General features: G+C 41.4%; 2 protein-coding genes across 4 annotated transcripts in view; one reads left to right on the forward strand and one right to left on the reverse strand.

The window, feature by feature from the left end:
* The window catches only part of GOLM1 (golgi membrane protein 1), a 45,574-nt gene extending 30,706 nt beyond the window's left edge, over window positions 1-14,868 (forward strand). The window contains exons 6-9 of the mRNA XM_040450279.1: window positions 3,291-3,447; window positions 4,137-4,409; window positions 5,933-6,046; window positions 12,639-14,868. Coding sequence (XP_040306213.1) covers window positions 3,291-3,447; window positions 4,137-4,409; window positions 5,933-6,046; window positions 12,639-12,715 — 621 coding nt within the window. The 3' untranslated portion in view covers window positions 12,716-14,868. The remainder of the gene's footprint in view (window positions 1-3,290; window positions 3,448-4,136; window positions 4,410-5,932; window positions 6,047-12,638) is intronic.
* Window positions 14,869-15,787: 919 nt separating this feature from the next.
* The window catches only part of NAA35 (N-alpha-acetyltransferase 35, NatC auxiliary subunit), a 102,798-nt gene continuing 95,956 nt past the window's right edge, over window positions 15,788-22,629 (reverse strand). For all 3 annotated transcript variants that reach the window (XM_040450277.1, XM_040450278.1, XM_040450276.1), the window contains exons 19-23: window positions 21,924-21,991; window positions 20,843-20,983; window positions 20,329-20,451; window positions 17,196-17,276; window positions 15,788-16,450 (exon numbers count right to left, since the gene is read on the reverse strand). In XM_040450277.1, the coding sequence (XP_040306211.1) occupies window positions 16,391-16,450; window positions 17,196-17,276; window positions 20,329-20,451; window positions 20,843-20,983; window positions 21,924-21,991 (473 nt within the window). In that variant the 3' untranslated portion in view covers window positions 15,788-16,390. The remainder of the gene's footprint in view (window positions 16,451-17,195; window positions 17,277-20,328; window positions 20,452-20,842; window positions 20,984-21,923; window positions 21,992-22,629) is intronic.

Genomic DNA, 22,629 nt, shown 5'->3' on the forward strand with positions numbered 1-22,629 from the left:
CAGAGGATCTGAAGTGGGCTCTGTGCTGATAGCAGCTAGCCCAATGTGGGACTCGAACTCACAAACCATGAGATCATGACATGAGCTGAAGTCGGATGCTCAACTGACTGAGCCATCCAGATACCTCTGATTGAGTTATTTTATAATTGAGTTGTAGGAGTTCTTTATGTATGTATATACATACACACACGTATGCATATATATATATATATATATATATATATATATATATGCACACACACATATATATGTATATATAGAGAGATACCAGCTATATGACTTGCAAATATTTTTTCCCGTTATATGAGTTATTTTTTCACTTTCTTCATGATGTTCATTGAAATATAAAAGTTTTTAATTTTGACGAAGTCCAGTTTGTTATTCTGTTGCTTCCTATCCCAAGGTCATGAAGATTTATAATTTCTTCTAACAGTTTTATAGTTCTTAACTCCTACATTTAGTCCTGTGATCCATTTTGAGTTAATTTTATGTATATGGTGTGAGGTAGGGGTCCAAATTTATTCTTTTGCGTGTCAATATCCAGTTGTCTCTTGGCACCTTTTTTGAAAAAACAATTCTTTCTTCCACCGAATTGCCATGGCACCTTTGTTGAGAATCAATTTACTATAAATATGAGGGTTTATTTGTGGACTCTCAGTTCTGTTCCATTGGTCTGTTTGTCCCCTATGTCAATACCATACCACCATGATTACTGTAGCTTTGTAGTAAGCTTTGAAGTCAGTAAGTGATGAATCATCCAACATTGTTCTTTTTAAAGACTATTTTGACTCCTCTTTGTTGGTTGACTTTCCTTATGAATTTTAGGATCTGCTTGTCAATTTCTTCACCAAAGTTGGATGAGATTTTGACTGAGATTACAGTGACTCTGTAGATCAGCTTGGAAGTATTGCCATCTTAACAACAAAGGACATCTTTTGTTCAATGAATGTGGGATGTCTTTCCATTTAATTAAGTCCTTTAAAAATCTCTTTCAAACATTGCTTCTCAACCTTTTGGCTAAGATCAAGTGTAAAAATTTCTTTCAAACAATGTTTTGTAGTTTACAGAAGTCTTGCACTTTTTTTTGTTCAGTTTATTTGTATCTTTTATGCTATCATAAATAGAATTGTTTAAATTTTATTGTCTTACTCATTGCTAGTGTATAGGAATACAATTCACTGTTCTATATTGATATATATATATATATATATCGTATTGCAGCCTTGCTGAACTTCTTTATTCTAATATTATTTGTTGGTGTGTGATTCCTTTGGATTTTCTGTGTACAATATTATGTCACCAAAAAAGAGAGATAGTTGTACATTTTCCTTCCCAGTCTGGATGCCTTTTATTTCTTTTTATTGCCTAGTTGCCCTGGCTAGGGCAGTGCTAAACAGAGGTGGAAAGGCAGACATCCCTGTTCTTGATCATGGAGAGAAACCATTTGGTTTTTATCATTAAGTCTGATGTTAGCTGTGTGTTTTCATAGATGGAGTTTATCAAGCTGAATAAGTTCCCTTCTGTTCTTAATTTGTTGAGTGTTTTTATCCAGAAGAGGCATTGGATTTTTGTCAATTTTTTTTTTGCATCTATTAAGATGATCATGTGTTCTTTTGTCCTTTATGTTGATATATTACACTGAATGATTTTTGTATGTTTAACCTTACATTCATGGGATTTATCCCACTTGGTCATGGTATATAATCCTTTTATATGTTGCTAGATTTGATTTTGCCAGTATTGTGTTAAGGATTTTGGTGTCTGTATTCTTAAGAGATATTGGTCTGTAGTTTTCTTGTCTTTGGTTTTGGTATCAGGTAATATTTGTTTCATAGAATGAGTTGGGGAGTATTCCTTTCTCTTATTTTTTGGAGGAGTTTGTGAAGAGCTGGTATTGATACTTTAAATGTTTGCTAGAATTCACTAGTGAAGTCATCTGGGCTTGGGCTTTTCTTTGGAGGACATTTTAAAATTACTAATTCAATGTCTTGTTGTAAGTCCACTCACATTTCCTACTTCTTGAGTCAGTTTCGGTAGTTTGTATTGTTCTAGGAACTTGTCTGATGTCATCTAAGTCCTCAAAGTTGACATGCAGTTGTTCACAGTATTCCTTTCTTTTTTTTTTTTTTTTTAAGATTTTTTTTTTTCCAACGTTTATTTATTTTTGGGACAGAGAGAGACAGAGCATGAACGGGGGAGGGGCAGAGAGAGAGGGAGACACAGAATCGGAAACAGGCTCCAGGCTCTGAGCCATCAGCCCAGAGCCTGACGCGGGGCTCGAACCCACGGACCGCAAGATCGTGACCTGGCTGAAGTCGGACGCTTAACCGACTGCGCCACCCAGGCGCCCCACAGTATTCCTTTCTAATATTTTTGTGTAAGGTCTAATATTTTACTTGCATTTATTTTATTTTTGATTTTAGTAATTTGAGTTTTCTCTTTTTCTTGTTTAGTCTAGCTAAAGGCTTGTCAATTTTGTTCTTTTCAAAGAATTCACTTTGATTTCATGCATGTTTTCTGTTGTTTTTCTATTCTATATTTCTTAATTCCTGCTCTGACCTTTATTATGTCCTTCCTTGTTTTAGGTTTATTTTGCTCTTCTTTTTCCAGTATTTTAAGGTAGAAGATTAGATTACTGTTTTGAGATCTTTCTATTTTTTTCCCTTAATATAGGCCTGTAAATTTTCCTCCAAGCACTGCTTTAGCAGCGTCCCTTAAGTGTGGTATGTTATGTATTTGTTTTCATTTTTCTCTCTTATTTGCATTTATTGTTTTCTCTTTGATCCACTGGTTATTCAGGAGTGTGTTGTCTCATTTCTACATATTTGTGAATTTCTCTAATTTTATCGTCGTTGATAATTGCATTCCATTGTGATTGACATCACACAAAGCATGTTCTCCGATCATTTCAAATTTGTTGAGGATTGTTTCGTTGCCTAAGTATGTTTCTCCCTGAGAATGTTCCATGTGCATTTAAAGAATGTGATTTGCTCTTGTCAGGCCAGTGTTCTATAGAAGTCATTCTGGTGTGGTTGGTTTATAGTGTTCGGGTCTTCCTTGTCCTTGTTGATCTTCTGCCTACTTCTTAATACAGTATTGAAGATACTTTCTGGGAGATCTTAACCTCAGAGCTTGGATTTATGCCAGCTGGTAGAGCACGATCGGTGTATATCATAGCATTTCTCAAGGTTTCAGTGTGTTGACTGTCAGAAGGACATCCACTCCTTGCTTGGGATTGTTGTGAGGTTAAGGTCACGGAGCCCCCTGTCCGTCCTGTGCTCCTGTTTCAGCTCCGAGCCCCCGACGAGCCTCAGCCCAGGCCACAGGAAGTCGACCTGCCCCAGGCAGAGGTGCCACCAGTGAAAGGAAACGTGCCCAGCGATGGCGAGCCCCAGACACCAGCCCCCAGTTCTCAGGGGGCTTTGGATTTGAGACAAGGTGAGAAAGGTGAGTGAAGCTTGGTAATTATACACGGAAGCCCTCTGCAAAGCCATGTGATGACAGCTCGTGTCCAATATTTGTGCACGGGGCCTCAGGACAGAGTGTCCCTGCTGGAGGCGGTTGGTGAGCTGGGTTTGGGCTGCAGGAGGAAGGTGACAGTCTCTGTGGGCACCTGGAATTGGCGCCTCCCTCTCTTACCTCTCGTCCCTGTAAACCAAGTGCCTTGTTCTTTGGCAGCTGTGTAAAGAGAGGCCCAGGCCGTGCTTTATTGAGGACATCAGTGGGACTGTGGGATTACAGGGAGATGGCTGAGTTCTGGGCAGCTGTCACTGGGAACCAGGGGTTGCTGTGTCCCTGTGGAATGACTCCGTGGCGGCCGGCACAGCCCACTCCCAAGTACTTGTCTCCGTTACTGCCATCAGATAACCTCAGCTTGTTGGTTGTCCCTGTAATCAGGATAACTGAGTCCAAATTTTTTCCCTGAAGCACTTCTCTCTTCCTCATGCGTCTGAAGATGAGCTGCAGGTTGAGTGGCACCTGGAGTCTTTACGGAGTCACAGAGTAAATGACCCAGTTGCTCCCCTAGCCACAGCCCCTGGGAAGGCTCCAGAAACTGAGTGGTATGAGGGGTTGTGTTTTTGTTCCAATGAAAGTAAATGCTGGTGAGGTTGAAGTGAACGGTGTTCTGTGCACAGAGGAGACCAACGAGATTCAGGCCATCGGTGAGGAGGCTCTTCGGAGGGACGGGCCGGGGCTGCCGCCAGCACCACCGGGCCCAGAGCAGGCGGCCGATGAAGACAGGCCTGCAGGCGGAAGAGGCACTGGGGAAGCGGAGGCGGTGGGTCACACCCCGCGGGCGCCAGCAGCCTTGCTGGAGAGCCCAGAGAACCAGGACACCGAGGACCTAGAGCGGGACCAGCTGGTCGTCCCCGACGGGCAGGAGGAGGAGCAAGACGCTGATGAGGAAGGTGCGTGAGCTGCTCTGTGGGAGTCCGCAGACTCCTTTCCACCAACCATCCCCTGACACTAGAGGGGCCCCTAGGAAGCTTCCCGAACAGCAGTTTGCCATCCGCTGGTCTCATTCCTTGGGTGTCTTACCGAGTGAGAGGCAGGAGGGAAGAGCTGTGTGCTCGCACCAGTTGCAGGTTCACAGGGAGTCGGTGGGGGGGGCGGGGGGGGCGCGTCTCAGGGGAAGGCCTGACATGGGTGCTAGGTGCCTTGTGAACGTAGCCCACGCTGGACCACACGCCTGGCCTGCGTCTTCCGCAGCCTCACGTGGTGTGGTGTTGCCACCGGTGCCCTGGGGAGGGAGGGATGACTGGGTAGAGGGGGTTTCGTGCCGATGTGAGCATTGCAGCAAAGTGACACGTGACTCCTCCGTCTCTGGTTTCGTTGACTTTTCTTTAAAGGCACACGAAACTGTGGGAAATGGAGATCACAGTATCCTGGGGTGTACTTGGGTCCCTAAAAGTAGTGTGGAAGACTTCACTCCCCACTGAGCCAGGAACACTTAGGAAGAGAAGATACCTGTCAGTGGGATGACCCAGTAAACTAACAGGAGTGGGAATGTGCTTGTTTGTGAAAATTACCTTGATGTTCTATCGATCGAATTTGTATTCAAGTTTCTCTTTCTGAGGAATGTGCTCTCACGAGGGTGCAGTTGAAGAATTAAAAAGAAAAGGAAAGTCAGGGAGCCGACCCAGTGGCTCTCAGGTTTCAGACTGGCCGTGGAGCGTAACAGCTGAAGATTGGTTCGAGGTCCCGCAGGGCCTGCAGGATACACATCGTCCTGGGGCATTTGTAGTGACCTGATTGTACAAGAAAGTGGCAGGGGCCAAAGGCATGTGCTTCACTTCCATGTCAGGCAGTGAGCAGAGGGAAGCATACCAGAATGAAGTCTATCAATATGTGTATATGAGACATTCACGTGAAACCCTACGAACGTGTCTCTTGAACGCATTTCGTCCTGATCTTTTCTGGTTGTTCTCTGTGGGGCTGACTTAAGTGATGAATAGTTGAATTGTGTAGGCAGGATGGAAAAAGCCATCCTTCGACTCCCAATAGCTGCTCTATTTCCTTCTGTCAGAGTCACCAGCCCTTCTGTGGAGGTGCCGTCATTAACTAGAAACCTGTTGTTTCCAGCAACAGTGGTGCCTTCCTTTAACCTTGAGTGGATTGTCTCTTCAGAAAACTGGAATATGGGTTTAATTCATTAGGTTCCTCAGTTCCAGCCCTGAGTACTGTCCTGTGTTGAGGGCCATGGTTTATATGGACTCAGAGTTTAATTGGACAGAACATAAGTAGAGACCTCGTACCTGCTGTTTGTTCAGGCAGCAGGCACACAAGTCCTCCCTGCCTCCCGAGAGGTCACAGAAAGACCAGATCATTAAGCTGTCACCCGGAAAACCCCAGTTCCTGGGCTCGGGTGCCCCTATGGCCTCGAGAGAGAAATGATGTGGGTTGTGTGCTCTGTGCCTGTGCTTGTTTGCAGGGAGAAACCAGCAGAAGCTGGGAGGAGAGGAGGACTACAACATGGACGAAAATGAGGCAGAATCGGAAACAGACAAGCAGGCAGCCCTTGCAGGGAATGACAGAAATCTGAATGGTAAGAAGTGTAGTGGAGGCGGGGGTGGGGAGGTTCGCCTTGCATTTCCCCTTGTGGTCCTTCACTTTGGCAGTGACTAAACAATGTATCCCAACATTACTGTTGTAAGTAATCCATCATTTGAAGGAGACTTTCTTTTCTTCAGAAGCCTTTAAACATCGTGCAGTGGAGGGAGGGGATGGCAGAGAAGCCCAAGATGAAGACCTTTCAGAAAATCTGCATGTTCAGGGGGCCAAAGCCCTCGGGTATCAGCTGGAGCATTTGTCTTCGTGACTTCTAGGGGTTTCCTGACAGAGTGGCTAGGTCACCACTTGATCACTCTGTAGCAACAGTCAAAAGGCCTCACTGTCTGCACAGTACTTCCAAGCAGCTTTTTATAGTGGCACTTTGTGTTATTATTTTGAATTTTTAAAGGATGCAGGGCAGTGGGATGTATCAGATTCTGGATTTGTCCATTAGCTTGCGATTGGATTCCAGTTGGACATCTTGTAGCTGTATGTGCTCTTCTTGTTTCACACCGGGAGGCACATACTGGTTTGTTGACAGCACTGCCTGCCAGGTCTTGACATCGTGAAGGTCCATCTTCCCTTTGTCACTTGAGGGGGATGCTTTGAAATGGTGTGGCTTTAGCATCCATTGGACACCCCGTCTACTGGTGGCTTTGACCCTGTCACCCCTCACATCTATTACCTCCTGTTCTTGAAGGATCCCTCCAGCCACATACTCTTGTTTTAGTATCCTGTACTTCCTTGGTTCCCTTTTTTAAAATTCATTTTTCTGTCAGATTCTTGGTGTTTCCTTTCTTAGTTTTTCAGAGTTCTTTTATATGCTAGGGAGATTGCCCTTTATCCATGATGTCAGTTGCAAATACTTATTCCCAGTTTGATTTTTGGTTTTGTATAGTGTCTTTCTGTCATATGACTTTTAAAATCTTTTATGTCCTCCCCTCCCCCTTCTCCCCATCCCCTAGACTTATCCCCTATCTTGATCTTTCTAGTCGTCGCAGACTTTGAGTCTGGAGTTCTCTCTTGTCCCACAAGAGAGTGGATGCAGAATTGAATACGAGAGAGGCTAATGTCCGGGAGGAAACAAGAACCCTGAGAAAGGGTCCTTGCTCTGTTTTTGTTAGGATCAGAAGGCTTACAAACATGATGTACATGCAGAAAGAGACAATGAAACAGTGATCATTAACTCGGGTGTGAGATATGTGGTGTTAAGGGTTTGGGTCAATACAAAACAAAATCCCAGTGCTGAGCAGATGGCTGTTTATGGCAGGCACCAGGTGCTATGTCTGTTTATCTTAGCTTTTCTAGGGGCTAAGACAGAGCATGCTACCTCAGGGTCAACAAGGTATTTTTCTCACTAATTAGCTCTGGGCATTTTCACCCTGTGGCGGCTTTGCACCCTGTGCTTTGTTTTACTTAATGACTAACCCTGGGCATTTCTGCCCTGCTGCCATGGCTTTCTGCCTCTACCTGTTTTCGAACAGACACTTTCTTTCTGTGGAAGTGGCTTTCCGCTCTGTGCTTTGTTCTACGATGAGCGCTTTCGTCCTGTGGCGGCTTTCCGCCCTAAGCTTTGTTAACCTATTGGTGCAAACTCCGAGAATTCTTAAACTTATTCCCCACATCTAGTAAGCGTTTTCTTGAGTTGCTTTATGGGTTTATTGCTCAAGTGGGTCTCCCTGAACACCGTAATTTAGTTTTTCCCATTTTCTTAGAATTGATACATCTTTAAGTCTCTCTCAGTCTACAGCTTCCCCTTCCATTCCTTTCCTCCATTTGCCCTGGAGTTTTCCACAGTCTATACAGTGCTGGTTATATATTCATAGTACAACTTAGTATGTTCTTATTTCTGCTCTGTTTCCTGTAAATTGGCAGCTGATATCCAGAGGCTTGATAAGACTGTTTGAGTTCAAGCCTGTGGTAACATGGTAGGCGGTGGTATGTTCTTTCATCAGGAGGCAAGTAATGTCTTTGTTTTGTGATGGAAGGATCAGTTGATGTTCAGTGCCTTCCTTAATTCTTTGGTGGTGGTGTTCTAATTGAACCATTTCTATTTCATTGGTTGATTGGGATATTTTTATAAATAGGCAAGTCAGTGGTTTTAGGCATAGAATGTAGGATAAATGCTTCTTTTTATTTATCAATTTTCACAATAACGAATTATTTTTCCTGTTATCCTTTGAAGGTGATGATTTTAAATATACAAACTTAATGGATTTAAACCTATTTTGATGGGTTTCATTCAGTTGTATTTATTATTCTTTTTGAAGTTCAAGTTGTCCCATCTTCTTTGACTAGTGGGACCTTCCCCACTTTTATCTGCTTTTCAGGTCCCTTGTCCCTACTCAGCCTCTGCTCTCCTTCACACTCAGCTCTCTGAGTTTTCTTTCTTTTTTTTTTTTTTTGCTCGTGGGGCTCTATGTGGGAAGGAGCCCCAGCAGATGAGTTTCAGAAGTTTGTGGGGCTCAGCCTCCCCCAGCCCCCTCGTCTTTGCCATGGCCACTTTGTGGTCACCTGCTGTGGGGGTGGCAGAAACCCTCTTGCTTCAAGCTGCAGTTTGTACATTGGCCCAGTACTTTCTGGTGTAAGTGTGTTGCCTGTTTGGGGTTCTTTTCTCCTCTTCTCAGGTCCATCAGGTGCTCCATTGCTCCCATTTTTTTTCTAGACACTGTCTGCTGCTGTTTGTCTCTGCCTGTGTTTTGGGGTCTGCAGGATTCCTTGTCATCTACTCTTGCTGTGAATGTCTGTGGTTTTTGAGTTTTTTAATGTAGTGGCTTCATGTGGGGACCCAGAGGTTCAAAAACTGTGTCACTGTTGCCACTGTCTTTCCAGGATCATCTGGTTTTATATTTTACATTTAGATCTCCGATTCATTTGATTAACATCAAATGTATTCAAGTATGTGGCACAAGTTTGGGTCCAATTTTCTTTGCCCGAAGAGCCGTTCATTTGGCCCAACACCATCTCAAAGCTAGTGATTTGAGGCACTACCTTTACCAAATAGATTTCCATTTGTACTCAGATCTACTTTTTGGTCTTTCTGTTCCATTGGTTTCTCGGCTTACTCACACTGTACCACCATGTTCTAAGTGTAACAGCTAGTCCTTCTGGAAAATCTCAGTCAAGATCTCTTTGAATAATACTTCTTCCCATTTTCCTTCTTTAACTCAGGTCAGAAATGTTAGATCCTGGGGAACTGGGTGGCTCAGTTAGTTAAGTGTCCAGCTCTTGGATTTTGGCTCAGGTCATGATCTCAAAGATCACGAGATTGAACCCTGCATCAGGCTTGGTGCTGATAGTGTGGAGCCTGCTTAGGATTTTCTTTCTGTCCCTCTGCCCCTCCCCTACCCTCTCTCAAAATAAATAAACCTAAAAAAAAAAAAATCTATCATATTAAAAAAAAAAAAGACCTTACCATTCTTTTCTTGTCTCTTACCCCCTTTTTCATATTACCCATTTCTTTTTCTTTAAATTTATTTAATGTTTGTTTATTTTTGAAAGAGTAAGAGAGCGTGAGTAGGGGAGGGGCAGAGAGAGAAGGAGACACAGAACGTGAAGCAGGCTTCAGGCTCTGAGCTGTCAGCACAGAGCCTGATGCGGGGCTCAAACTCATGAACTGTGAGATCATGACCTCAGCTGAAGTCAGACACTTAACTGACTGAGCCACCCAGGCGCCCGTCCTGTTACCCATTTCTGCCACTCTACCCTGCATTCAGAATGATTTCCTCAGAAATCTGAGTTCACCAATTTTTCCTTCTAGTTCACCATTTTTTCCTTCAGCTATGCCTTCTCTGTTCTTTAATTCATGCTTTGCTTTCATTTCTAAGTATTCTTATTCCTTGCTCCTATTTTCAAACATCTTTTATTTCTTTAAATATATCTGAGTTTTGGGGCACCTGGGTGGCTCAGTCAGTTAAGCATTCAACTTCAGCTCAGGTCATGATCTTGCAGTTCATGAGTTCAAGCCCTGTGTCGGGCTCTGTGCTGACAGCTTAGAGCCTGCTTCAGATTTCTGTGTCTCCTCTCTCTGCCCCTCCCCACTCATGCTAGCTCTCTCAAAAATAAACAAACATTAAAATATATATATAAATATAATCCCCAAGTTTTCTATACCATGTTTTCCAATTGCAGTGTCCGAAAACCTTATGGGTATTTCTTTTGTTTCTGCAGATTGTCCTCATGATAGCTTGTTTCCTTGTGTTTTGTGCTTTTTAACTGTGAGCTAGTTTCCTGGGAACTTTATCTGTAGGAAGTCTCAGGGGACTGAGTGTAGTATTGCACTAGAGATCATTCACCTCTATTAGTCCCAAGGAGGGTTACAGACTCACTGCCACTTCAGTAAATTCTCTTCGGATTTTTTTGTTTCACATAGGAAAATTGAGTTCAAATTATACACTTGCATGGTCGTCTCGATTAAGAAGTCCCGTATTCTAACCACTTAGGTTTTCTTGTTGCCCATTTTCACTGCACCCCTTTTCCATTACCTTTAAACCAAGGACATGAGCATTTGGGAATTTCAGTTTTATATATGGGTCTGCTTCTGGACTTGCTGCCTTGAGTGCAGTCCTCATCTTTATGTTTTGTTCCTCTGCATCTTTTGATGCTATGAAGGGAGAAGCCCGGAGTGTTCAGGCTTCAGAAGTCCTCAGGGCAGGTGTAGCTTTGATGCTTATTACCTTTAGGAGTTCTAACTTTTACTTCATTTTTGGCCTCATAGATTCCTTCTTCTTTTTTTAACGTTTATTTATGTTGAGAGAGAGTGAGAGAGGGGCACAGAGAGGGAGAATCCCAAGTAGGCTCCACACTCAGCATGGAGTCCTAGGCGGAGCTCCATCTCATGACCATGAGATCACAACAACCTGAGTTGAAATCGAGTTGAATGCTTAACTGACTGAGCCACCCAGGTGCCCCAGATTCCCTTTTATTTATTCCTTTTTTTTTTATTATAGACGATGCATTGTAGTATCTTAAAATTTAACTTTTTAACTTAAAAATAATTTAAAATAGTATATACCCTTCACCCAGGTTTCCCAAATGTTAACATCTTATAATGAAGACATTAATACTGACACAATGCTATTATTCTAATGTAGTGAAGTGTCCAACTAATACCACTTTTCTGGTCCAAGATCTAAATCCAGGATTAAACACTGCATTTATTGTCATACCTCCTTGGGTCCTTTAACCCCAAACCATTTGTCTTCATCATTTACGACGTTGATAGTTTTTGAAGTGTTGTAGCGAGTTATTTGGTAGAAAGTCCCCCAATTTGGGTTTGATTCAACAGTGCTTCTTTAAAATATCTTTTCATATTTCATCCAGCATGTCAGTGACTATAGTTGGTAGAATTGAGGGTTCTAGAAATGGGAATCCTAACTTGATTTTTAAGTTATTTTCAGACTGTGTAGGCGATTTAATGCAGAACATGAACATATTAGCAAGTCAGAATTTTAAGCAAATACAAAGCCAATTTTTCTGTTCCTTATCATTGGTTGCACCTCAGTCCTTGGAGGATTGCACACCTTTTCTGGTGTGGTTACTGGTTACTTCACTGTGGTTACTTCACAGTGGTTACTTCACTGGCTTTGCAGTGAAGCTTTGGGCTTTCATCCCCTACACTCAGGTGCTCCAACAAAGCGAGGACAGAGGCAGAGAAAAATGCTCTGTCAGCTCTTTTAAGTTGAAGAATTATCACCATGTCATTAAAATAGTTTTCAGACCCTGCTGACTCCAGGGAGGTTAGAAAAAGGCATTCCTTCCAGCTTTGAGAACTTTTTGATTTTTATTTAAAAAAGTTTTTTTAAATGTTTTATTTTTGAGAGAGAGAGAGAACGGGGGAGGGGCAGAGAGACACAGACACAGAATCCGAAACAGGCTCCAGACTCCGAGCTGTCAGCATAGAGCCCGACGTGGGGCTTGAACTCAGGAACTGTGAGATCATGACCTGAGCTGAAGTCAGATGCTTAACTGAGCCACACAGGCACTCTGAATAGAGAACTTTAAAAGACAGTTATTAATTCAAGGCAGCCATTTAATTCATTTAAGCAAATCACCGTTTAATATGTAGTAGTTGTTAAGTCAGCATGGTGGTTTTAGATTTTGTGAGGTCTTTTCCTGTCCTTTGTCAGGGGATAGAGCAAGGACAGTCGAGCTACAGGGAGGCTTTGGGCTTCAGCTCCGTAAAGGGAAGACTTTGCAGTAGATGCACTGCAGTGCCTGCGTCGGGCTTCCTGTCAGTTTCACAAAAGGGATGTGAGCAACACACAAGGGTTGTGGTATCAAAAAAACGTTAGTACATTTTGTATTGTCCATTTTAGAGGGCAGTGGGGGCATTATTTCACTATTTTAAATAGGGAGTTTTTATTTGATGGCTTTATTTCATGGCACCTTTGTGGCCAGACCTGTAGCTTCTTTGCTCTGCTGTCCTTGATTGGGAATGCAGTGCCCCATGATATTGCCATGGGAGATGCTGTCTTCTTGATGAGGCAATTTCTGGACACTGGGTCAAATGCAGCCTGCCTGGCTGGTTTTCCTAAATGTTTTAATATCAGAATATTATGTGTGGTTTTTTTTTTTTTCTTTTTTAGTTCTTAATGCTGAAAATCAGAAAGGAGACATGATAAATTTACTTGATCAGCGTGAAAAGAGGAATCACACACTCTGAATCGATTGGAATCCTGTACTTGATGTCAGGATTGAACAGAGATCACTACAAAATATTTATGAGGGGTTGAATACTGTGAAATGTACTAAGTAAAATACACATCTAAAGATGATTGTTGTGGAGTTTTAATATGTATTTTATGTAGGAAAATGATGGTCTGTTAGGTGGTTTTTGGGGGGTATTTTTGAAGTGTGTACCATGGTGTCAGTTTGTCAGCTGATAGGTAAGAGAAGATCAACACCAAAAATAGAACCCAAGGTTTCCTGCAAGTATGGTGACAGTGGCACTTCTGGAATGTAACTTTGCTGAAAACCATCAGAGCCTGTAGGAAGAGTCTGTCTTCTGACACCAAGAAGACCCACCACACCTGGGCATTCTTCTCTGGTACCTCTGGTGTCCCCATCACATGCTGTGCTGAGCAGCAGGTACCAGCCTGGTATTTCTGTTCTCCCCGATCAGCAATGAATGATTACTGGTTTATGTTGTCATGCGCTCACTTTGGGTTCATTCTGTGGCCTAGAGCGCAAAACTGTTAATGCAAACATCACTACCAACAGTTTTAAACAAGTCTGTAGACAGAGACATTTTGTGAGAAATTTTTAGAAGACCACTTGTATAACCTTTGTCATTAATGTACAAAAATGCTTCTAAGTGACTTATAATTTGAACATTTGTGTTCTTTGCTTAGTTATGTGTGGGCAAAGCAAAATTGTCTCTAAGAAGTCTGTATTACCAAGAGCCACAAACGGATTGACTTTTGCCACTACAGGGGCAGCAGCAGAGCTGATCCTGGGGCTGTGGCAGAGCATGGAGGGCAGCAAGGCACACGGTGGCGTGTTTGATGTGGACAGACTGCCCGTTCACTACAGGAGGACAGGAAGCTGACGCTTAAGGGTATATACAGTTGTTAGATGGAAAGTTTAGAAAGGCTGGAGAAACGCAAGTTGTTTTTGGCAGTCTGTATGTTTGGCTCGTAGTAGAGGACTATTTTAAAAAGTGATTTAAAAATCAATGTTAATTTGAAAAGGACTAATCTTAATTCACATTGAGCTGCTTCTCAGTATTTCTGGTAAATAGGCTCTTGCCACTTACGAATGACTGGCAGAGTCACACTTGTGTGACTCTCAGGCCCTCTAAAGGGCAAGTGGGTGGTGATGCTTATTAGGAAATGGGGGCCCAGAGAAGTTAGAGCCCTGCAGGCCAGACAGCTGGCAAGCTGGACACCGGCCCCTCAGCTGGTCTGGACTCCCCATACCCCTGGCAGGCCCTGAAGGCAGGACCTGGTTTGCATTCAGGTTAAGATCTCCAATGTGAATGTTACTCACGTAGGTATCTTGTTAATCACTAAGATTAAACTCTTCCACCTGGAAAAGGCAAAGAAGGGTGTTAAACACAGCTTTGTAAGGTTTTATCTAAGTCCTTGTCCAACTTCCCTTTGTGTCTTAGCCTTAGGGCTGATAGTTTTGCTTTTTCAATAATTAATAAAGTCTCTTCATTTCACGTTTAATCAGTGTGCATAGAGTTCTGAGAAATAAAGGACTGTTAGTCCAATTGCTTTGTTTTCCCTTCATGCCCTACTGGGTCCCTGAAGAATCAGCTTGCAAACTGGATTAAGGGTGGTGATTTGCCTTATTAAACCTTTTGTGGACTGAGCTGGAACATGAATATAAATAAAAAAAAATAACCACACTGATTCCATCTTCATGTGCTGAGGCTCCAAAGGCCATTTGTTCAGGAGGGGTGTCCTGTGAGCTGTTTCTCCAGACAGTCGTGCTTTATTACCCCTGGCTTACCTTGAGATCATGCAGGCACCTATTGCAAGGCAACGATTCATAGATGTGTTGTGGTTTTATTTTAAACAAAAACCTGTGTAATAAGCAAGTAGATCTCAAATCCCCTACACTTCGGTTTTTTGGGTTCAGCCAAAATTAAATCACCTATTCCCATTTTTAATAGGTGCGAACTTTTAAATTCACACCTTTTCCTCTATACTCAAAATGGCGTGTAGACAGGAGTGTGAGGATTCATCTTTTTTCTACAGACAGGACTGCAGATTCCCTACGCAAGACTCAATCAGATTTCCTGAAGTGTAAGCACTGCACATAATGTACTTTCATGTGATGGAATTTGAGAAATAAACCAATCCCTGTTAAGTCTGTGCACTGTCATTCTATAACTAGACCAATAACTAGCAGGATTGTTTAAACTGGTAGTATCCGGTTATCCATTCACAGTGGAACCTGAGGTACAAATTCAAGGTTCTTTAAGGTCCAAGGGATCAGTCTACTCCAAGAGATTATTAATTACAAATAATTGATAGTTTATAGGACACTCAACTTCTAATGCTGGTCTCTGAAGTGAATTTTAGAAAAAACACAAGAAGATTCCATTAACTGGGTTATATATTTTTTCACATTGTCAGCTTAGGCTTTGAAAATGTTCATTAGTGTCTGAGTTGGGGAAATGGCTTAATTGTGTAAATAATGGTATGTGTTATTTCTCAGAGAGCAGTACAAAGTGTACTAAGCTGTCCCTTAGAAAATGGCTTATAAAATTCTGATAATGTATACATTGAAGGCTTACTCAAAGTTAGTATTCTCATATGCACTTAAAAAGCTAAAGTAAAATGCTTCATCATTGGTGTGCCTGTGAAACACATCTCTGGGAAAGTCAAAGAACTTGACATCTTTATGTATAAATTTCATACAATGAGTTTTGTAAACCAAGCCCCTCACTAGTTGAGACAAATTACACCATCTAAAGTAGAATAAAAATCCCTGATAGCATGAGAAAGGAAGATGGATGTGCAGCGAAGGAAGGGTGGGGTCTCTAGCGATGGGTCTGCAGGTACAGGTGGACTGAAGTCTGTTTTCCAAGCCAGCAGATCCTGGAAAGATCCCCACTTGAAAATATTTCACAGGTTAAACTGAGTATTTAGTAGTAACCAAAAAGGAGTATGCCACATTTAAACCTAACCCTACACATAATCTATACATTCCTACCTTTTGAAAATGTCACTAGCCAACATTACGCATAATGTTTTAAAAGTGCCAAAAGGACAGTTAAAGGATGTTTTTAAAAACCTCTATATTCTTACAGGTATATAATTTAAGACATCATGACACACAAAATCACAATCCCCATGTAATTTGGTCTCCCTATATAGTCTAGAGCCCCCCCCCCACCCGCCATTCCCCTTAAATGTATTTTGCCAAAACCCCATACAAGTGTTTGCTAAATCCCTTGTTTTGAAACTTTTGAATAATCTGTTTGAATGACTTTAAGTGTAAACACCTTCAATTCTTAACATGCATCAACAAAGTGCTGTTGTTTCTAATTTCCAGTGGTGCATTTTTTTGTCAAGAAATTTATTAACCTTTACAAACACTATTTTCACTCATTCATAAAAAATGATTTATGATTAAATCTGTAATAAAACCATAGAACGTTCATCGATGCATTCAGTAAGACCAGTTTCATCCATGGAACATAACAAACCACTTTAAAACAGCAGTTTTCATTCACGTCGTATAAGGCTGTCAAATTAAAAGTATTTCTTATAATAGGTTGTTATCTAAGAAATCCATTTCACTTCACGTTACGTGGTAAGACTGACGGATGGATCCTCTTAGAATCTGAAAGTAGATTCTACCCCTTTATGACCCTTTCAGTCTCTCAAACAAGTTTCACAACAGGAAAATATTTGTGAGCAGAGAAATCAAATTCAGGAGGAACCTGTAAAGAAAGGTGGAAAGTAAACTAATGTATTTACAAATATTCAGACAGTACAGTTTTTTAGAGTTTCTCCAGATTTTAGAGGTAAGACAGCACAAGAGATACAAAACTGGTTTAATGACAAGTTAGGAACTAAACTGGAAGGAAAACTAGCTTATCTCTGGGTTTATGAAAGAACACTTAAAGGAAAATGGACTTAAATTACGGGAAAGAGTCATAGCACGTTTTTTAGTTCCTGGGTCAACAGAGTACCAAGCAATGAGATGTATCTAATAAAGCAAGGCAGAAGATAAGCCAGACAGGAAGAAAAGGAAGCCAGACAGGAAGAAGCTCGGGGAATAAACAGGTACATGTAATGGGCAAATGGTTAGCAGCACACCACATGTTGATACGGCACTGATGGTGTAACACCACCAGCAAGAGAAGTTTAAAGAATTTACCATCTCTTAAGCCATTCAACAAAGTCTTTACCTTTTTTCCATAAATTTGTTTTCACACATTTTATTTTACTCCAAGTCATTTGGTAATTTACACAGGGAGGGAGGGGAATGGAAGGGCAGATTTTAGAAACCAAGTCCATAAAATCTCTCCGTTTCAAAGCAAAATGGTACACTCAGGTTATTTTCTGCCGATGAACCTCTTTTTTGAATGTTTTAATTCTTTTTGTAATAATATTTATGCATCTTACTTAAAAAAGTTTTTACAATAATTTAACACCCATTTATTTTCCCCACAATGTACTTACCTTAGATTCTTTTTTGTGTCCTCCTGCCAATAACTTCATGACCACAAAGTTGGGTTTGGCAACCTTTAAAATTCTATTGACCTAAACAATGAGCAACATTAAGCTATCAAAACATAAAATTCATTTATGTCTTTACCTTTTAGATTTTTTTAAATTTTTATTATTTTTGCTTTATTAAACAAAGGCAATTGAGCAACATGGACAGACATACTTTTCCACAGGGCTCTAGTTTGGTCAGCCCTGACAGCCTAGAAGGGCCCCTAGGTCTCCCTCTCATTGAACCTGAAGAATGTCAGGCTGCAGAGGTGGCAGCAGGGCACTTGGTGTGGCCCAGACTGTGCAGTTTGTCTGCTATAAATCCCACCTCTGCCAGGTACTAGCTATGAAACCTTTGAGTTCTTTAGCCTCTTTGTTTCTCAGTTTCTTCATCTATAAACATGGGGGCAATAATGTGACTCATCCTGCAGACATGCTGGGAGGGTTACTAAATGAGCTAATACGTATTGTGAGCTGGGAACCACACCCGGCAGGGAGGCAGTGTCCTGTGTTTACAGTCACTCCTGACTACTACTCGCTCAAGAGCCTTCACCTAGACATGAACAGCAGAGGACAGGAATGCTGTATTCCTCTTAAAAGGGAGTAGTGTGCAGTTTGAGGAAAAATGTTCCTTGCTGACCTCTCTCCAGAAACACCCCTCACTGCAGGTCTGGAATGGCTTCTCCTCAGCCTCATCACACATCCACCTGTCCAGATGACAGCTCCGTCTGGCCATTTAACGGGCACCTCCCAACCTGAGCTCCTGACTTCCCAGCCCTGGCTCCCACCTGTTCTGCTCTACCCGCAGCCCTCTCCACTGGCTCCATCCATGCAGGGGCTCAGGCCCAAACCCTGATGTCCTCCTTAACTCTTCTTTTCCTCACCCACATCCGATCCATCTTGACCTTGGCATACTCAGAGAATGCAGTCATTTCTGATGACCTCCACCATCCCCACCATCTCTCACCAGATTACTGCTGTGGCCTGCCAACTGGCTCCTCTGCTTCCACCTCTGCCCCTACCACAGTCTATTTGCAGCACCAGGGCCAGAGTGATCCTTCAGAACAAAAATCCGCTCTGGTCACTGCTCTGCTCAAAACTCTCCAGCAGCGCCCCCTTGTTCACCCCGCTCCAGCAGTGGCCTAGGCACCTGTACACATGCAGATCCCTCTGCCCACAGGGCTCCATTCCTGTAGCCCTGTGACTTGCTTTCTCACCTCCCTCTGAGATTTGCTCACAGGCCATCTTAATTAAAAAATGCCTCATCCCCCTCCCACCTCCCTACTTCTATTTGCTATCCCCATTCCTAGCTTGATTTTTCTTCATAGTACTTAGTATCTTCTAGTACATTCTATTATTTATTTGGTGTCTGCCACACACTAGCCTCCACTGCCCTCAGGAGGGCTGGGATTTGTCTATTTTTTTTCACTATTAAAAAAAATTTTTTTTAAGTTTATTTGAGAGAGAGAGACAGCACGTGCAGGGGAGGGCAGAGAGAGGGGGAAGAGAGAATCCCAAGCAGGCTCTGCACTGTCAGCACAGAGCCTGATGTGGGGCTTGAACCCAAGAACCACAAGATCATGACCTGAGTTGAAACCAAGAGTTGGACGCTTAACCAGCTGAGCCACCCAGGGGCCCCCACTAGTTTTTTACCACAGGGCTGAGGACATAGTAGACAACTATTTGTTGAGTAAATGAATGAAGTCCACTGAAATAAATCTATGCTATTATAGGTACCTTCCTCTCCCCTTGTATTTTCTTTTATTGCATGGTTATACACGACAAAAAGTCATCTCTCTCCTATCCTTGTTTCCCAAGGCACTCAGTTCCCCTCCTAAGAAGCAAACACTGTTATCAACTCCTATGTATCTTTCTGGAGATATATCATATTCCCATAATCCTTGCACACATACACACAGACTTGTTGGCAGCATACTATACACAGTTTATTACTTTGCTTTTTTTAAACTTCTTGTATCTTGAAGAACATCCCATTACAGTACATAAAGATCTTCTGTTGTCCTTTTATTGCAATATATGATGTATCGTAATTCATTTAACAGTCCCGACTGAGGGACAGTGAAATTTCCTTTCTTTGCCATCAGAATCCTGCTGCAATGAATACTGTTGTGTATTAAGCACTCACTTCCCACACGTGCTCATGCAGAAAAAATAAACCCCAAGAAGCAGAACTGCTTGGCCTAAGCATCTGTGTTTTTAAACAGAGAACTGCTATTAACTTCTCTTTCATGGAAGCTGTACCAAGACACACTCCCCAAAACAGTCTGAGTATTACAGGCAATGCATTCTCATTTACGGAATACATGCGTTTCAATGTGATTAGGTACACAGCAAACTGTGAAAATAACAAGACCGCACAACTTTAGTATTCTACAAGTTCTAAGGTCTGTATGATGATATCTCAAAGTGTTCGAACTAGCATTTTAAATGGTCAAGTGGAATAAGGTTTTTACTTCCTGTGATAAATGACTAGATCATTTTTCATATTTAAAAAAAAATTTTTTTTAAGTGTATTTATTGTTAGAGTGAGAGAGCATGAGTGGGGGAGAGGCAGAGAGATTGGTGGGTACACAGGATATGAAGCGGGCTCTGTGCTAACAGCAGAGAGCCCAACATGGGGCTCAAACTTACGAACTGTGAGATCATCACCTAAACCAAAGTCAGATGGCCACCGATTGAGCCACCCAGGTGCCCCTCATTCTTAATATTTTTAAGATTTATATAATTATATTTCAATATAGTAAACTACACATTAAAATAAATATATGTTAACATTTCTGAACTGTGGATCGTTTTGGATCTTATTTGTGTTCTTCCTACTCATTTTACGGTTCTGTGTCTTAATTTCTCCTTGCACTGATTTCTAAATTTGCACAAAAGAGCATTTACTTTCATCACATAAATTTTAAGTCTTAAAAGGCTAGGGTAAGCAAAGCCATTTAAAATCCTTGCCAAAAACACGACAGGCTTCACTATTAATACTGTTAAGGTTCATTTTTATAAACTGTCATCCAGTAGTAAGATACATATTTCCTGCCAAGCTTTTCCTCTAGAATTACTATGACTGCAGTCTTACCTCATGGTCTGGGTTTGGGATATTTTCCAGTATCATTTTTGCCTGCTGAAAGTGCTTACTAGCTGCAACATACAGTTCTGGAGACTGAGGAGGAGGGCTGTATTTATTGAGGTCAGACATTTCCTAAAAAGGGGGAAATGCTATATTATTCAAAACATGTTTAATACGAAAAACTCTAAAATACCTTTTTTAATTAAAGAATTCTTTACTGACTCATGATTTATATAGAGACACTAACGCAAATACTTGGTATATGTCCCTATTTTTCCTGTGTAATATTCAATTCTCAATCTCCATATGATCCTATGATCCTCACACTTAAAGTAACTCTCAATTTGATGAGTGCATCCAAAAAAAGCCAAGTAATTTTCACACTAATTAAAACTGCTCTTTTACCACCTTGTCACTGGCCCAATAATGGTTGGATTGGACCATTTTAATACAATGGCTAGGTACAAGACCTAAGGTCTAAGACGGAATGCTTTACAGTAAGTTGCTTCATGAGCCAAATCACCTTGAACTGCAGATAGTGCACCGGCGGTGGTGTCATCACACTGTTGAACGGAGCAAATCTGTGCTCATATCGAACTTGTTCACTATCAAGCTCAAACTTGGGTTTTCGTACCTTGCCATCCATGTCAAATGCTACCATGGTCTAAAGGGAAAAGAAAAAGAAAAAAGTTTATATCAACACGACAAGGTGAACATCCTTATTAATACAGAATAGAAAACAAGAAACAGCTATTTACACAGGGCTAAAACAACTGTAAGGCTCAGAAATCAGAAATAGGAAGAGAAAAACTGGCTTCAGTATTCATTATGTAATATGCCATCATTATATAAAAAATTGTCAAGTTCCAATGTTTAATATATTACTACCTTTCCAAGTGAAACTGTACCACATGCACATTATTTTTCTAGGACTTACGCTTTCACAGTAGCTTTGAAACCTTCAAATAAAAGCTTCTAAAGAAAAAAAGTAGGATATAATACAAAAAGCGCAGGTCCTGTTTTTCAAACACAAGTCCGTGCTCTGTTTTATGTATTTGAATATAAATTGCAGCAAATAATCTCTCGAATTGCCAAGCACAACTTATGAGTTAATTAGTATGTACTACCTCCTAAAAGTGCTTTGCTTAAGCTGTGGAGCTCACCCTTTTCCTAATATGCTCCTAAAGAAATACAAACCTCGCTCTTCCAAGAAACCTCTTCTGATCATGAACCAGAAATAAACTCTTCCTTCTCTTATTACTTGTGTCACACATGTCACCTGACCCGTCATTACCTAGACACTTGAGACAAGGATCACCTCTGATTAGACTCGGTATCCTTAAATGTACTCAGTAGAAGATATGTGACACACAGCAAGGGTGTTAAATTAATATCCGTTAATCAAACGAATTGATAATCAAACACTTGATAAACACTTGATAAACAAATTAATGAAAACTAGACTTGGGCAAAAGGTTAATTTTCAAGCAGATGGTTAATAAACACAAAGGTGAAATCAGAATCTGGAAATATCACAGAAGAAAGCCCATTTTAATTAAACTATGTGTTGAAAAGCAAAAAGAACTCCATTTGCGACAACTTACTTTAAACATTCCAGCGCACATATTCTGATATGCCTGGCTCATTGTGATCTCTCGGCTCAATGGGCGAACTGTAATTAAAAAGAAAATCACCCAGTCTTTTCCCCCTCCTCTCACATTATTGCAGGAGAAAATCTAATTAAAAAAAAATCTTCCACCTTGTTTACTAAAATTAAAAATTCACAGTTTGTTCCTACAGGTTAAATTTAGTTTTATGAACAAAATCTACAAATAATAAAATATAACTGGAAGGTTAAAAAGTCATATTCCCTAAAATAAGTAATACCATAAAATTCTGGTATGAAGTAATTTGGGTTTCTTTTGAATTCACCATTACAGAGACTTAACTTCTAAAATAGGAAACCCATGGCTATAGTCATTTAATAACCCACCCAAGCTGTTGAAACCCTCATGAAATACAAAGTAATATTTTGTTAACATTTGGAGCAGTATCTGTACCCTTCCCTAGTGATCCTGAGGGCAGTGCCCCGGAAACATTTCTTCTTCCTCAGTTGCCCACCACGCTCTATGGTCATCTTTCTGTGCCACTGGACCAGCACAGCTTGGGACCCACTTCCCTCCTGAGCTGTCAGCCTTCTGTCAAAAGATCAAGGATCTCCTGCTGCCTTGTGCCTTAATTTATCTCGCCTGCATACTCCACGTGTCTACGTCATCTTGTCCTAAGGCCCTCCAACACATGGAATAGCAA

Source organism: Herpailurus yagouaroundi, unplaced genomic scaffold, assembly GCF_014898765.1.
Source record: "Herpailurus yagouaroundi ecotype Mexico unplaced genomic scaffold, PumYag 201, whole genome shotgun sequence".
Lineage (NCBI taxonomy): Eukaryota > Metazoa > Chordata > Mammalia > Carnivora > Felidae > Herpailurus > Herpailurus yagouaroundi.